General features: G+C 45.6%; 1 protein-coding gene across 6 annotated transcripts in view; it reads left to right on the top strand.

Moving 5' to 3' along the window:
* Positions 1–13701, top strand: part of ATP8A2 (ATPase phospholipid transporting 8A2) — a 614836-nt gene that overhangs the window by 58220 nt on the left and 542915 nt on the right. Inside the window, exon 1 of one of the 6 annotated variants that reach the window (XM_058689535.1) lies at positions 10972–11101. The exons of the other annotated variants lie outside the window; for them this stretch is intronic. Coding sequence (XP_058545518.1) covers positions 11062–11101 — 40 coding nt within the window. The 5' untranslated portion in view covers positions 10972–11061. Of the gene's footprint in view, positions 1–10971; positions 11102–13701 lie in introns of those variants that run through there. 6 annotated transcript variants of the gene reach the window in all.

Here is a 13701-nt window from a genome sequence, read left to right as displayed (position 1 = left end):
AAAAGCAGTTGTTTGGGGTCTGAGAATTGCGATTTGGAGGCACAGATTTGGGTAACAACCCACATTGCATCCCACTAGGGAGCCAAAGTCAGGAGTTTTTAAATATTTTTTTTTCATATATGTATTTTTTCAGGTATTTTGAAAGAGAGAGAGTGTGTGAGAGTGGGCACGTGTGTGAGCTAGCAGGGGAGGGGCAGAGAGAGAGAGAAAGAGAGAGAGAGAGCATCCCAAGCAGGCTCTGTGTTGTCAGCTCAGGGTCTGATGCGGGGCTCAATCTCACACACCATGAGAGATCGTGACCTGAGCTGAGATCAGGAGTCTGACGCTTAACCGACAGAGCCACCCAGGCATCCCAAGGCCCATCTCCTTAATGGCCTCCCGACTCCCTTTCAGAACCCCTTGATGTAAGGGACTCTATTTTCTTTCACATTAGGAACGCATCTTGTCTTCAGAGCCTTGTTCTTCACTGTGTGTAACGCATAGCAACTATACTTTTTACATTTGTCTATGTATTTCTCCATAGCTTATGGTCTCTCTTTTCCTTTCATTTTTTTTTTTTTTAATTTTTTAAATGTTTATTCATTTTTTGAGAGAGACAGAGCATGAGTGGGGGAGGGGCAGAGAGAGAGGGAGACCCAGAATCCGAAGCAGGTTCCAGGCTCTGAGCCATCAGCACAGAGCCCGACGCGGGGCTCGAACTCATGAATTGTGAGATCGTGACCTGAGCCAAAGTCAGATGCTTAATCAACTGAGCCACCCAGGCGCTCCTCTCTTCCTTTTAAAGAAGTAAGCCATATGGCAACTTGAGAATTACACAAGTAACTATTACTTTGTACCTGCACAGCACTAGAAGTACACAGCAGACCCCCCAAAAGAAGGAGTCTGATCTATGACTTTGTACGGCAGGCTCTACTGGGCGTCGTGAAAATCTCTGGAGATGAAGCGATTGTATAGGATGCGTTTGCTGCTAAATATGGAGCCTGGCATATTTAACCTCTGACTGAGGTTCCCTGTGAGGATATTTGGGTCTTTTTTGCTCCTTTAGGATTCACCATCTTTTTCCGTATCATGGCGTACCTCGAACTGAGCCCCTTGTTAAATCCCCCTGTAATTCCCGCCAATTATAAAGTGGTGATGATGAGCAATTATTGGGAGGTGATTAAAACAGGCCTGCAGGTATAGGGCTCAAACTTTGCTTTCTGGTCCTCGGGAAGGACGAAGCCACAGAACTGTCCTTATCTGGCGCATTCCTTAACTGTAGTGTTAGTTAAGTAGACAAAACACTTCCGAATCAAGGGGAATATAGACAATTCCTTAAGGACTTAATAAACACCTTCAGAGGCTCTCTGGAGCATGTATTATTTACCTGTGGATTTTGACAGAAGCATTTGTCTGTAGACTGAGATGCTTCTTTTAAAAGCGTGGGCTTGGGGGCGCCTGGGTGGCTCAGTCGGTTAAGCGTCCGACTTTGGCTCAGGTCACCATCTCGCGGTCCGTGAGTTTGAGCCCCGCGTCAGGCTCTGGGCTGATGGCTCAGAGCCTGGAGCCTGCTTCTGATTCTGTGTCTCCCTCTCTCTCTGACCCTCCCCCGTTCATGCTCTGTCTCTCTCTGTCTCAAAAATAAATACACGTTAAAAAAAAAAAATTAAAAAAAAAAAAAAGCGTGGGCTTGTTTTTCATGCCTCATGTAAGGGTGCCGCTGAGGTTTGAGAGTGCGTGTGCTTGGTCCACCATACCCTCTACCTAGAGGTTTGTCTCCATAAGGCCTGTGACTCAAAGTCGTCCTGTCATTGTGGGCTTGTCAGTAAGTGTCCCTACCTTCCCTGTGTTGCAAGTTAAAAAAAGTTACCCAAAGGTATTTAAATAAAGGTCACAAGCAGGTCCCGCTAATGGTCCTCTATTTTCAATAAAATTGCGAACCTGGCCTTCACCCTTCTTCCTTCACCTTCTGCCGCCACCACAAGGACTAATATGCCCGGGCTTCCGCACTCTGGTTCTGGGAGAGGGGAGCGCGTTGTCCTGTGGGACTTGGGGAGGCTCCTGAGTGGGGAGGGCTGGGGCGTGGAGCGGGAATGGGGGTCAGCTGTCACAGGCCGGGGAGAGAGAGGAGGCCTTTCCTCGAGGCCCAGCACAGGCTCACCGAATCCTGTCCTGCTGAAAGTGCTCTTCAGTCTGTAATGTATATAATGCCACTGATTGATTATGTGATTCTGACTTGAGTCCCTCTTCCTGTCCTGTGGCGTTTCTCTTATAGCTGATGGGTCTAAAAGCACCTTTAACCTTATGGCCTCTGTAACCACATTGTCAAGCAGGGTGCTTCTGGATGTCAGCGACCTTCCAATTTAGGAGTGACTTGATTGGTGATTACTTTCTTCTGTCTCCCCCTCTGCACTTCTGGGCAGAATGTTCCAGGTCTCTGCACACAGTTAGGTTTAACTGCTGTTACTCTTTTTTTTTTTTTTTTTTTTTTTAACGTTTGTTCATTTCTGGGACAGAGAGAGACAGAGCATGAACGGGGGGAGGGTCAGAGAGAGGGAGACACAGAATCCGAAACAGGCTCCAGGCTCTGAGCCATCAATCAGCACAGAGGCCGCTGCGGGGCTCGAACTCACGGACCGCGAGATCGTGACCTGAGCCGAAGTCGGACGCTCAACCGACTGAGCCACCCAGGCGCCCCTTAACTGCTATTACTCTTACAGATTGAAGCCCCTATAGGATTTCCTTGAGACTGAATCGTAAAGAAGTCGGTTAAAGTTCTTTTTCAGAAACAAGTTCGCTTAAACCAAGTCATTTTATCGAATGGTCTCAGTAAAGACATGTGGTCGGTTTTTCCCTCCTAGACCCGCGGGCGTTCCCGTGATGATTGCGGCACTTGAGCTTGTGTTTTAGCTATTAAGGGTTCTTGATGGTTCCAAACGCAGCCTGCCTCCTGAATGTAAGCGACCGTCAGAAGCACGGGCCTGAACTACGTGCTCTGTGAAAGTCTCCGCGGACGGGCCTCTCTTTTCCTTCCGCTCCCGTCAGCGCGTCTGTGTATGTGCTCCGTTACCGCTGTGTTTCCAATATACATCTTTCCCATTGGCCTTTCCTCCCACTCTTGTCCAAGATCAATCCTTCCGTTTAAAAGCTAGAAACTTGCCCCCCCCCCCCCCCAAAAAAAAAAAGTATGGAGGACACACAGTGCTTTCTCAGTGGAATCTATTGAGATGTGGTTTAATGGAGGCTGAGAAGCTGGACAGATTCCTGGGACCAGAGTCCAAGTTGATTCTGTTTTCTGATTGTATCCCCACCCCCACCCTAGTTGAGCTTTATTGTTGAACCTGAATAAAGGAATCTCTCGTTATTTTAAGGCCTTTCCCGTTAAATCCTAACGTTTTAAATTTGGAGGGTGCAGGGGAGGATAAAACTTGACTCTCTAAAAATTAGGTATTTGGGTATAATTCCGTTTTGTTTCTTGTTTCCCATAACCCCAAGCGTCCCTCTTATTGGAAGCATTAGAATTTTACTCCTCAGGTCTCCTTGGAAGCAAATCTTTGATAAAGTGTGGGACATTTGAGTTTGTCCTGGCAACCGCCTGTTTGTTCTCTGTATTTGAGTCTAATTTTGTTTTGTTTTGTTTTTTTTTTACATTACACACATAAGTGAAATCATATGGTATTTCTTGTTCTGTGACTTCTTTTACTTAGCAGAATGACCTTCTAGGTCCATCCATGTTGTCACGAATGGCAAGATTTCATTGTTTTTCATGCGTGTGTCTCACATCTTCTTTATCCAAGCATCTGACTGTCTATGCCGTTTCCATGTCTTGGCTCTCGTAAATAACACTGCAATAAACATGGGGGTGCATCGATCTTTTCAAATTAGTGTCTTCATCTTCTTTGGGTAAATATCCAGAAGTGGAATTACTGGATCGTATAGTATTTCTATTTTTTAATTCTTTTTTTTAGATTCCAGGGGAAGTAGGCAGTGAGAGTCTTAAAGAAGACATCAAGCATGTTCATTCTTTGGAAAGATTCCTCCAAATCTGGTTGTGGTCTGCAAGGAGGAAGACCAGGCAGCTGAATGGATGGGTATTCTTAATGCTAGAGCCATTTGTGCTCCTTGAGCGTTCCATTTTAAGTGTGTTAATTATTCAAGAAACTGGTAAATGTAAAAGACTGTCAAGTACCGTGTGGGAACTTGGGGTCGTGCAGGAACTTGGCGCATTCAGGATGCACTCATTGCTCCCGTGCCGGCGTGCAATAGTAGATGAGGCAGGAGAAGTCACTCTGCCTTGTGTGATTTCCACGGGTGTTCAGGTTTATCACGTAGGCCAGGAGGGCCCTGGGAGGTGGGAGGTGCTGTCACAAGCCTGGAGTGATGGCTCAGGTGTTGGTGACGAGGGAGGCAGTCTGGGCAGGAGTCAGCAGGTGTGTGATGATCCAGCCGGTGAGGATGAGACCCTGAGAGGATGGCTGGGGGGAGGGGCTGGGCTTCTAGAAATGAAACCTGTGCGGTGCCTCCAAGACAGAAAATCAGTGAGGGCTCCGATGTTTGTGGTTTGAGGGCTTAATATAAACACCAGATTCGATGAGGAAAGCTCAGTTTGGAGTTAGAGCGTTGGAGAAGTATGTGGGGACCTCTGGGTGGAGATGTCTGCTAAGCAGCTGGAAACATGGGCTCATGTCCATGAGTGAGGTCTGGGACCCAGACCAGCTCAGAAAAGGACGGCGTAATCTTGGGTGAATGTGCAGCCTGGGTGGGAGCTGAAAACAGAACGGTGGAGCCTCACATGTGGGGGGATGGTCAGAGGGGGACTTTGGGTGCAAAGAGAAAACAACAGATTCCTAGAAACCCAAACAGGGACTGTGGTAACACGGAGGAGATGTTACTTTATGAGGCTGAACGCTACGGAGGGGTTTGTAGGAATGAACATGTGGACAGCTGGATTTGGTAGGTAGGGGGTTGCCCTTGATCTTGGGAAGAGTGATTCCAGAAGATGGTAACAAGGAAGCACTGTAGTGGGTTGAGGAACGGTGGTTAGACATGAGGGTTGTTGGGGATGTTCTGAGAGATGAAAAGGCGGAAGGTTATGGTACAGAATTGAGCGTACTTAACAGGAATGGAATAGTTGGTGCGGTCTCTACTTGCGTAAGCGTGTATTCTTACCTCAAACGTATTTTACAAAGTAGGCACTCCTTGTATGTGTAATACATGTGCAATACATATGCGTCTATAACATGTAAATTACTCAAATGATATACACATAGATGTAAACCTGTCTCTTGACTATTTTGATTAAAAAAAGCCTTTGAACGGACCGGAAAACCTCAACACTTAATTTTATATGCTTTCTCTAAACGGATTTTAATTGACACATTCCAATGGGGACCTTTACTTTCGGTCGGGGGAAATGCCACGTAGTCACAGTGGAATGGGAATTGATGCCTCCTCCCCCTCCCCCGCTCTAGAAAACAACCGAGGTTATCTGAGATCAAGTTTTAGTACTTACTTGATTGCTTCTAATTAGGCAATGGTCTTGCTTTCATATGAGGAGCTTCTTAGTAAAATGTGAACTCGTAGCATTTTTTTAAAGTTTAATTCTTCATTGAGATATAACCTACGTACCGAAAAGTGCATGACTGTTTTTTTTTTTGTTTGTTTAAAAAAATTTTTTTTTCAACGTTTTTTATTTATTTTTGGGACAGAGAGAGACAGAGCATGAACGGGGGAGCGGCAGAGAGAGAGGGAGACACAGAATCGGAAACAGGCTCCAGCTCCGAGCCGTCAGCCCAGAGCCCGACGCGGGGCTCGAACTCACGGACCGCGAGATCGTGACCTGGCCGAAGTCGGACGCTTAACCGACTGCGCCACCCAGGCGCCCCTTAACGTTCTCATTTTTAAAGCTTCGGGGCCTGTTTGTGCGTGTAGAAGCACGTAGGGGCCCGCACAGAGCTGTGCCATCAGCTTTACCCACATCACTGGGCACTTGGGGTTCCTATGCTGATTGACCTCGGTGGCCTTGGGCGTCTGCATGCTCGTGTGCCCACAGCCACGGGACAGCTTTGGGTTTTATCTGCACTGAATCCCAGGCGAGGTGTTTCTAGGGACCCTAGGATGGAGCAGAGACCCCATGCAAAGTGTCCGTTGACTTTCGTCCCTGGGGATCTGCAGACTTGCATAAATGTGGAATGAGCCCCGCCCCCCCCCCCCCCCCCCCCCCCCCCCGGTGTGGATATTGACTAGTTTGGGAGCTTTGATGGTTCCTAGCAAATACTTGGGGCTGACATCTGGTCATATGTGTATGTGAGCTGAGCAGGGTGTCTCCGAGGCCTGGTGGAGTCTCCTGGGCAGGGGCGCCCTGGCCGAGAGCCGGGCTCCTGGTGATCAAGGTCATGTCCCTGAGGTTTGTACAAGTGGACTAGCCTGCTCATTTTCTTTCTGTCCACTTTTTCTGTGGGCGATGTGACCCTGTTTACATCTCTCAAAAGGAAGCACTCCCAGAAAAACCCCTTTAGGATTCGTAACTAAGTGGGCTTGTAGGGATTTACGTGTTCTTAGGTGGGTAAATGTTCTTTCATAGAGCCTAACACCCTTGCTTTTATATTTTTCCCCCTAAGTATACATATTTGACGTCTCAGTAAATGACGCAGACAGTTTGTGACCAAAGTTCCCCAGCACTCATGCTAAGCTCACGAGGTGCAACCCAGACATTGGGTTTTCTTGGCTCCACCTGGAAAGGGGGGTCGTCAGCTTTAGGGAGGTTCCTTGTATACTTTGTCAGTTCAGGGGAAATCTAAACAAGTCCAGGAATGACTTCTAATTGTTTTTTCCTTTTGTTTTTATTTTTTATTTTATTTTTTTAATGTTTATTTTTGAGAGAGAGAGAGAGAGAGAGAGAGAGAGAGAGAGTGAACAGGGGAGGAGCAGAGAGATAGGGAGACAATCAGAAGCAGGCTCCAGGCTCTGAGCTGTCAGCACAGAGCCTGACGCGGGGCTCGAACTCACAAACCGTGCAATCACGGCCTGAGCCGAAGCTGGACGCTCGACCGACTGAGCCACCCAGGCGACCTGCTTTTTTCCTTTTGTTTAAAAAAAATTTTTTTTTATTCTTTATTTTTGAGAGACAAAGACACAGCATGAGCAGGGGAAGGGGCAGAGAGAGAGGGAGACACAGAATCCGAAGCAGGCTCCAGGCTCCGAGCTGTTAGCACAGAGCCCGCCACGGGGCTCAAACTCACGAACTGCGAGATCATGACCTGAGCCTAAGTCAGACGCTTAACCGACCGAGCCACCCAGGTACCCCTTTTCCTTTTGTTTTTAAACCATGCGAGGTCTGAGTTCCTGAGCTTTGGCCCCATGTCTTCCTGTGACTATCTGGAAGAGGCATTTTGTAATGTGTTTATTCCTTGACTTGGGTGTGTGTGGATGGGGGGAGGAGGAAGGAGTGGTGGCGACTTGATGTGAAGATCTCAGTTGTGTCCTGCAGTTCATATTGTTTCTAGCCTGTTTTTGAAGCGTTCCTTGCATATATGAGAGTAAAACACACATGCTTGATTCTTGAGTTTTTGACTGTAGTTCTTAATTGCATACAGAACTCTCAGGCATTGGAAGTGGGAAATATAGGGGCGCCTGGGGGGCTCAGTTGGTTCAGCATAGGGCTTCGGCTCAGGTCATGATCTTGTGGTCTGTGAGTTCTAGCCCCACGTCCGGCTCTGTGCCGACAGCTCGGAGCCTGGAGCCTGCTTTGGATTCTGTGCCTCCCTCTCTCTCTCTGCCCCTCTCCCGCTCACGCTCTGTTTCTGTCTCTCAAATAAATAAAAAACGTTAAAAAATTTAAAAAAATCTGTTAATTTTGGAACTACCATTTGGCCAGAATGTTATTTATTTTTCCCCTAGTTTTAGATCACAGGATAAACTGATCTCATGAAAAGTTTTGCACAGTTAAATAGAAAGAACCGCTCTGTGCACGTGTGTGTGTTCACATGTGCATGTGTGTGCCTTTTCTGACTAAATTTAAGCTGTTCGCTGTCTTTTTTTTTATTGGTTCACGACCATAAAATTTAGCACTGGAGATTTCAAATTTACCTTCAGTTATGGTGCAATAATTCGACTCTGAAGATGTATCCATAACCTTCCAATTAGGGTCAGAATTAGTCATTTGGATTCAGAGCAATATTTCGACCATGTAGACATTGTTAATAACGGCTTTAACTGTAATTTAAAAACTCAGATGTTTACATATTTTGCTTTTTTTCCTCCCAGGGCTATGTTTAAGCTAAGAAATCAGATGGCTTTTCCACAGATCAAAGGCCTATAAAATTAGTCTTCAAAGCCTTTGAAGCTGCAATATTTCAGGAAATAGTGTAAATAAAATCCATCGACTCTTTTTAAAATAAAGCTTTTCCTGGTATTGCTAGGGATTTGTATTTAGCATTTCTAAAAGTTTCCTGATGGTAAAAACCTCACCATTAAACAGGATTAGAAACTCATGTATTTTTTAAAGTCAGGATTACAAGTGGATTTTAAAGAAAATACATTAAGGGAAACTTCTACTTTATCTGAAGCCTAAAAGAATGGGTAGGGGAAGAGAGGTTGAAGGAGTGTATAATCTGCTTTAGAGAGAAAGTGAGACAGACTTTAAACAAGTAGACACTCTGGGATCTTCGTAATTCCCAAAAGGATTCTTCACCATTGGGCAATCTCCAGTTTTGATACAGGACACGTATGTTGATACGATAAGGCAGCCTTAATTTATGAATCCAGTGTTAAGAAGGCAGTTTTTTTTTTTTTTTTTTAACATTTATTTATTTTTGGGACAGAGAGAGACAGAGCATAAACGGGGGAGGGGCAGAGAGAGAGGGAGACACAGAATCAGAAGCAGGCTCCAGGCTCTGAGCCATCAGCCCAGAGCCCGACGCGGGCTCGAACTCTCGGACCGCGAGATCGTGACCTGAGCTGAAGTCGGACGCTCAACCGACTGAGCCACCCAGGCACCCCCAGTTTTTAAAAAATAAGAAAATAGAAAGGAAAACAACCTTCCTATTTTAATCTTTTTCTGATCCTAAAATGTTCTTTTAGAAAATGAAATTAAGAATAGGAATAAAGAAGAAATAAGCCGTTTATATCCATAAAGTCTAAAGAAGAGAAGTACTGTTAACATTTTGGAATATGAAGGAATTCTTAAGGAATATGAAGGGTCTTAAGGCTTTTCCCCAGTTTGTTATATTTGTTATTTTTCAGAGTCACCATTTTAAAATCTTAGATGAATGAATGTGTCTAAAGCATTCTGTGATCCTTAGTGGATTTTTAACCAGGAGTGGGGGGGCGGAGGGAAACAGGTAAACTTTGAGAAAAAGGAAGTTCTGGGTAGGAGATTTGCAACCGAGGGAAATTCAGTAAATATTTAAGACCGAATCCTGTCTTCAAAACGTATTTTCCAAAGAACTCTTAAGGGTGTTATCAACTTTTTCGGATGACTTCTACTATGGAGGGTTTTTATTTTTTATAAATAGTCAAAGATCATAGAGCTGAATTAGAAAATATAGTTCCCCAGCTTTGAACCAAGTTTGTTAGCAAATTTGGCCTAGTTCATGCTGTTTTGTTTTTTAATGCTGGATTTTTATTTCTAGGTTGCTAATTATTTCATTAGTCTTTTTATGGAACGATTATTTATCAACATGGCAGGGTATGTCACAACTGGAGATAAGTGAGAAAATTGGGGAGACGAGGAAATAGGAGAAAGAATAAGACAAAATCAGTAGTCAAAATACAGTTGGCTCCAATCCTTTGAGCAGCCGAAGCAAATAGGAGGCATGATCAGTCGGGAGAATTAGTGTCCGTGAGAAGACAGAGACACTGAGCTATTTGGGATACGGAGTCCAGGTTTGAATTTCTCTTGGGAATCCCAAAAGGTGCTGTGATAAGGGACCAGAGCGTTTACAACATCCCTAAAGAAAATGTCGTGAATGATGTGTTGGCCTGGGAACGTACCGATCCGTCACGAGCTCCCCCAGCGCCTGGTGTGTGCCGGGACAGGGCAGGGGCGATTCTGGGGCAATTCTGGCAAACCATCTGGCTCAGGCAGTGTTAGGGGGCCTGGGTGCTGCAGGGTCTCCCTAACGGGGAGACAGTGTCCAATCTTCCAAGGAGGTGGGAGGTGCCAGGGGATGGGAAAAAAAAAGTCACAAAATGGAACTTGACTCACCCTCTTACTGATTTCCACAAATGTTACCCGTATGGGGCTGTAGAATCCATCAGGCTATTTGATAGAAGAAGAAAGTCTTAATTTGTCATCCCCTCGAAGGTCACCTTGCCATTGCCCCTGTACCTCCTTTGTGACTTGGCAGGCTTTTAACAGGATTCTTTTTTTTCCTTTTCTCCTCACTTGTTTCGGGTTTAGGGTTTTGTTAAATGAGTTTTGGGTCTTACGTTTTCTTTGCTATAAATATCCACCCAAAGCCATCGCGTTGAGAAATCTTTGCAGCCTGGAGTTTTCGGGATTAAAATCCAAGAGCCATTTTACCAGCGGAGGTTAACCAGGGAGCAGCTCTGCGGGGTGCTTGTCTGCCCCTTCTTAAGTGACGGGATGGTGGTGCCTGCCTGGGTGTGGCTGAATTCCATGTGGAGGTGCACTTAGTGGGACCGAGCTCTGCTGGGGTGCTGGGGGAGCCAGGGTCTTGGTTGTAGGCTCTCCCCATAACTTCTCCCTATAACTTGCTCCCAGGCTCAAAGATGAATCCTCAGATGAGACTTGGAATTAAAGCAAGCCAAGGAGGCTTCTATTCACCTAGAAATTTTACTGTCATCTAGCAAGATATACCCATGACTATCCTTCCACTGTTTCCTTTGCTAATTTGGTAGATAAAAAGTTAAAAAAAAATTTTTTTTTTTTCATGAAAAGTGGCTCCCACTCCTCTTTCTGCTATTATGCCACGTAAATTGGAACAGGACCGTTTCAGGGCATAATGTAATTCTCTCAGATTATCTTGGGGATCCGCTTTGAGCTCTTAATGCCTAGACACCTATGAACGCTTACGGCTGCTTTTGTGTTCACGCAGCCCGTGTAAAGGACCGAGCACCATGCCCCTCATCTACGGCTGTAGGAGATGCTGTTCCATAGGTAATAGACTCCATCTACAACGCTGTCCTAATGTAGGTGCAGCCTACACAAGGCACGGGTGACAGAGGACTAGGAGAAGAGCAGCACTACTTTGAGTAGATAGAATCCTCTGTCTTGTGGATCTAAGGGATTCTTCGTCCTGTAGCTTGAAATGTAGCAAGATCAGCTTAGGCGGTTCAAAGAATTTTTCTTTCTTTTCGTAAAGGTCAGCCAAATATATTTTGAATATGTTCAGAGCCCTGAACTAGGTTTTTTTTTTTTTTTTTTGGCAATGAAAATATTTAGGTGAAACCTGAAAATGAAATTAGATGGTATGCCGGAAGCCAGAAACCCAGAAGTTACACGTGAACGTGGACCGATAATACTCTGTCTTAGAATAGGTTGTTTATCTCAGTGAGCACCAGAAAAAGGAAAACCATGGGCTCAAAACTAGAAGCTGCTGATTGGGGGGGGGGGGGGGGTCACAATACTCACACTATTTTAAAATTGCTTTTTCTTAATTTGTTTCTTGGACGAGGAGTTTGAATATCGTGCTGAACGGTCAGGTATTTAGTTTGCTTTTGCGGTTTTTAGAACAGTGATGCAATGGCTACTAAAATACCCAAATCTAGGGAATGTGAATTGGAGTCGAACTTTCTAGACCACTGCTTTTTAATTGGTAAAAGTTATAACTGCTGAAAACTGTTGTGGGGAGAAGAATCGAAAGCATCCTTTGTCAAGATCTGTTGCTTTTGGTAATTGAATGGTTTTGTCCCCACCTTACAGTTGGAACAGTGGGAGGGCCTTGACTACAGAACTGACCTCAGCTGATGCCAAGGCGGGGTGGGGGGGTTGGCACTATGCTGTGAAGTGTTACCGGAGCTTTCCTGCTGAACTTTTTGGTTTTCTTTTCTTATTTTTTAAGTTTATTTTTTATTTTGGGGGGAGGGGGGAGAGAGAGAGAGTACGGGCACACACTCGCAGGGGAGGGGCAGAGAGAGAATCCCAAACAGGCTCAGCACCATCAGTGCGGAGCCTGACGTGGGGCCCGATCCCACAAACTGCGAGATCATGACCTGAGCTGAGATCCAGAGTCGGATGCTTGACCGGCTGAGCCACCCAGTTGCCCCACCTTGTCTGTGACCTGTTTCCTCATTCACGTTTTCAACCTGGACAAGGTAGGACTCAGATTTTTGCAATTCAAATACAAATTATCCTCTCCTATATACTTTGTATAAGTAGTATTGGGAAAATTACCATAGTCAACAAACAGTATTGATGGGAAAATTACCATAGTCAACAAATCAATACTCAACACGAAAATGTCCTTATGTATAACTTTTTTCAACCATTAGACTGGATTTTTCAGTTTTATTTTGCCCTGAGAACCCCAAGGTAGGTATTTTTCTTGTACTATTATGTGTAACAAATGAAACCTACTGAATGCAAATTAAGAATTTCAAGCTGTAAAGACCACGGTTAATCTTAAAGGCAGGTGGAAAAATTTTTTAACATTATAAGTCTCTCGGGGCGCCTGGGGGGCACAGTCAGTTAAGCGTCCGACTCTTGGTTTCGGCTCAGCTCGTGATCTCCCATCAGGCTCTGTACAGATGGTGCGGGGCCTGCTTGCTTGGGATTCTCTCTCTCTCTGCCCCTCCCCCACTTGTGTGAGTGCTCGCTCCCTCTCAAAAAGAAAATAAATTAAAAAAAAAAAATTAAAGTCTCTTAAGCAGGAATACTGTTCATTTCCTGGAGATTTGTTGAAGGGAAGATACGAACCGTATTGGATTTTTCCCCACCTGAGGCCTTTGCGGACCACAGAAACTCTTAGAAAGAGGGCTGTAAATTTCAGATCAGGTGATTTGGGAAGAGAGGCAGGAGTGAGTGAGTGCGTACTTCACAGTGATGACCCGGAAATGCAGTTAAATAAACGAAACCGCCTCACCCCGTTTAAGACGGCTCTTGTGACATACTAAAAAAACCCCAGAAAATAACACATGTTGGCAAGGATCTGGAGCCCTCGGAGCCCTTGGGCGCTGTCCGTGTAAGACGGTGCTGCTGCTGTGGAGAAGCAGCCGGAGGCTCGCTCAGAGTGCCAAGTGTGAAGTCCCCACGTGAGCCAGCGACTCCGCTTCCGGGTGTAGACCCCAAAGAATTAAAAGCAGGGCCGTGAAGAGACCCTTGCACACCCAGTCACAAATAGCCGAAAGGTGGAAGCAACCGAGGTGTCCGTTGATGGCCACAACGAACGTGGGGTTGTTTCATCCAGTGGGATGTTATTCGGCCTCAGCAAGGAAGGAAATTCGGACCTGCTGCAGCCTGGATGGGCCCAGAGGGCGTTGTACGAAGTGAACTAGGCGGTCGCAAGAGGCAAATACTGTAGGATTCTGTTTATACGAGGCACCCGGAGGAGTCAAGTTCCTGGAGGCAGAAAGTCGGATGGTGGCTGCCAGGGACAGGAAGAGAGGGGAATGAGACATATTGGCCAGCTGTGCAAGAGGAAAGGGGTTCTGGAGATTGCTGTGCAACAATGGGAACGTACTCGTGTTAGGAGGGGTTTAGATGCTTTACCACAATTGGAAAATTATACATGTAATTTATTGTGTGTGCCTGTCGTGATT

This window comes from Neofelis nebulosa, chromosome 1, assembly GCF_028018385.1.
Source record: "Neofelis nebulosa isolate mNeoNeb1 chromosome 1, mNeoNeb1.pri, whole genome shotgun sequence".
Taxonomy (NCBI): Eukaryota; Metazoa; Chordata; class Mammalia; order Carnivora; family Felidae; genus Neofelis; species Neofelis nebulosa.
This window is presented reverse-complemented; position numbering and strand designations above follow the sequence as displayed.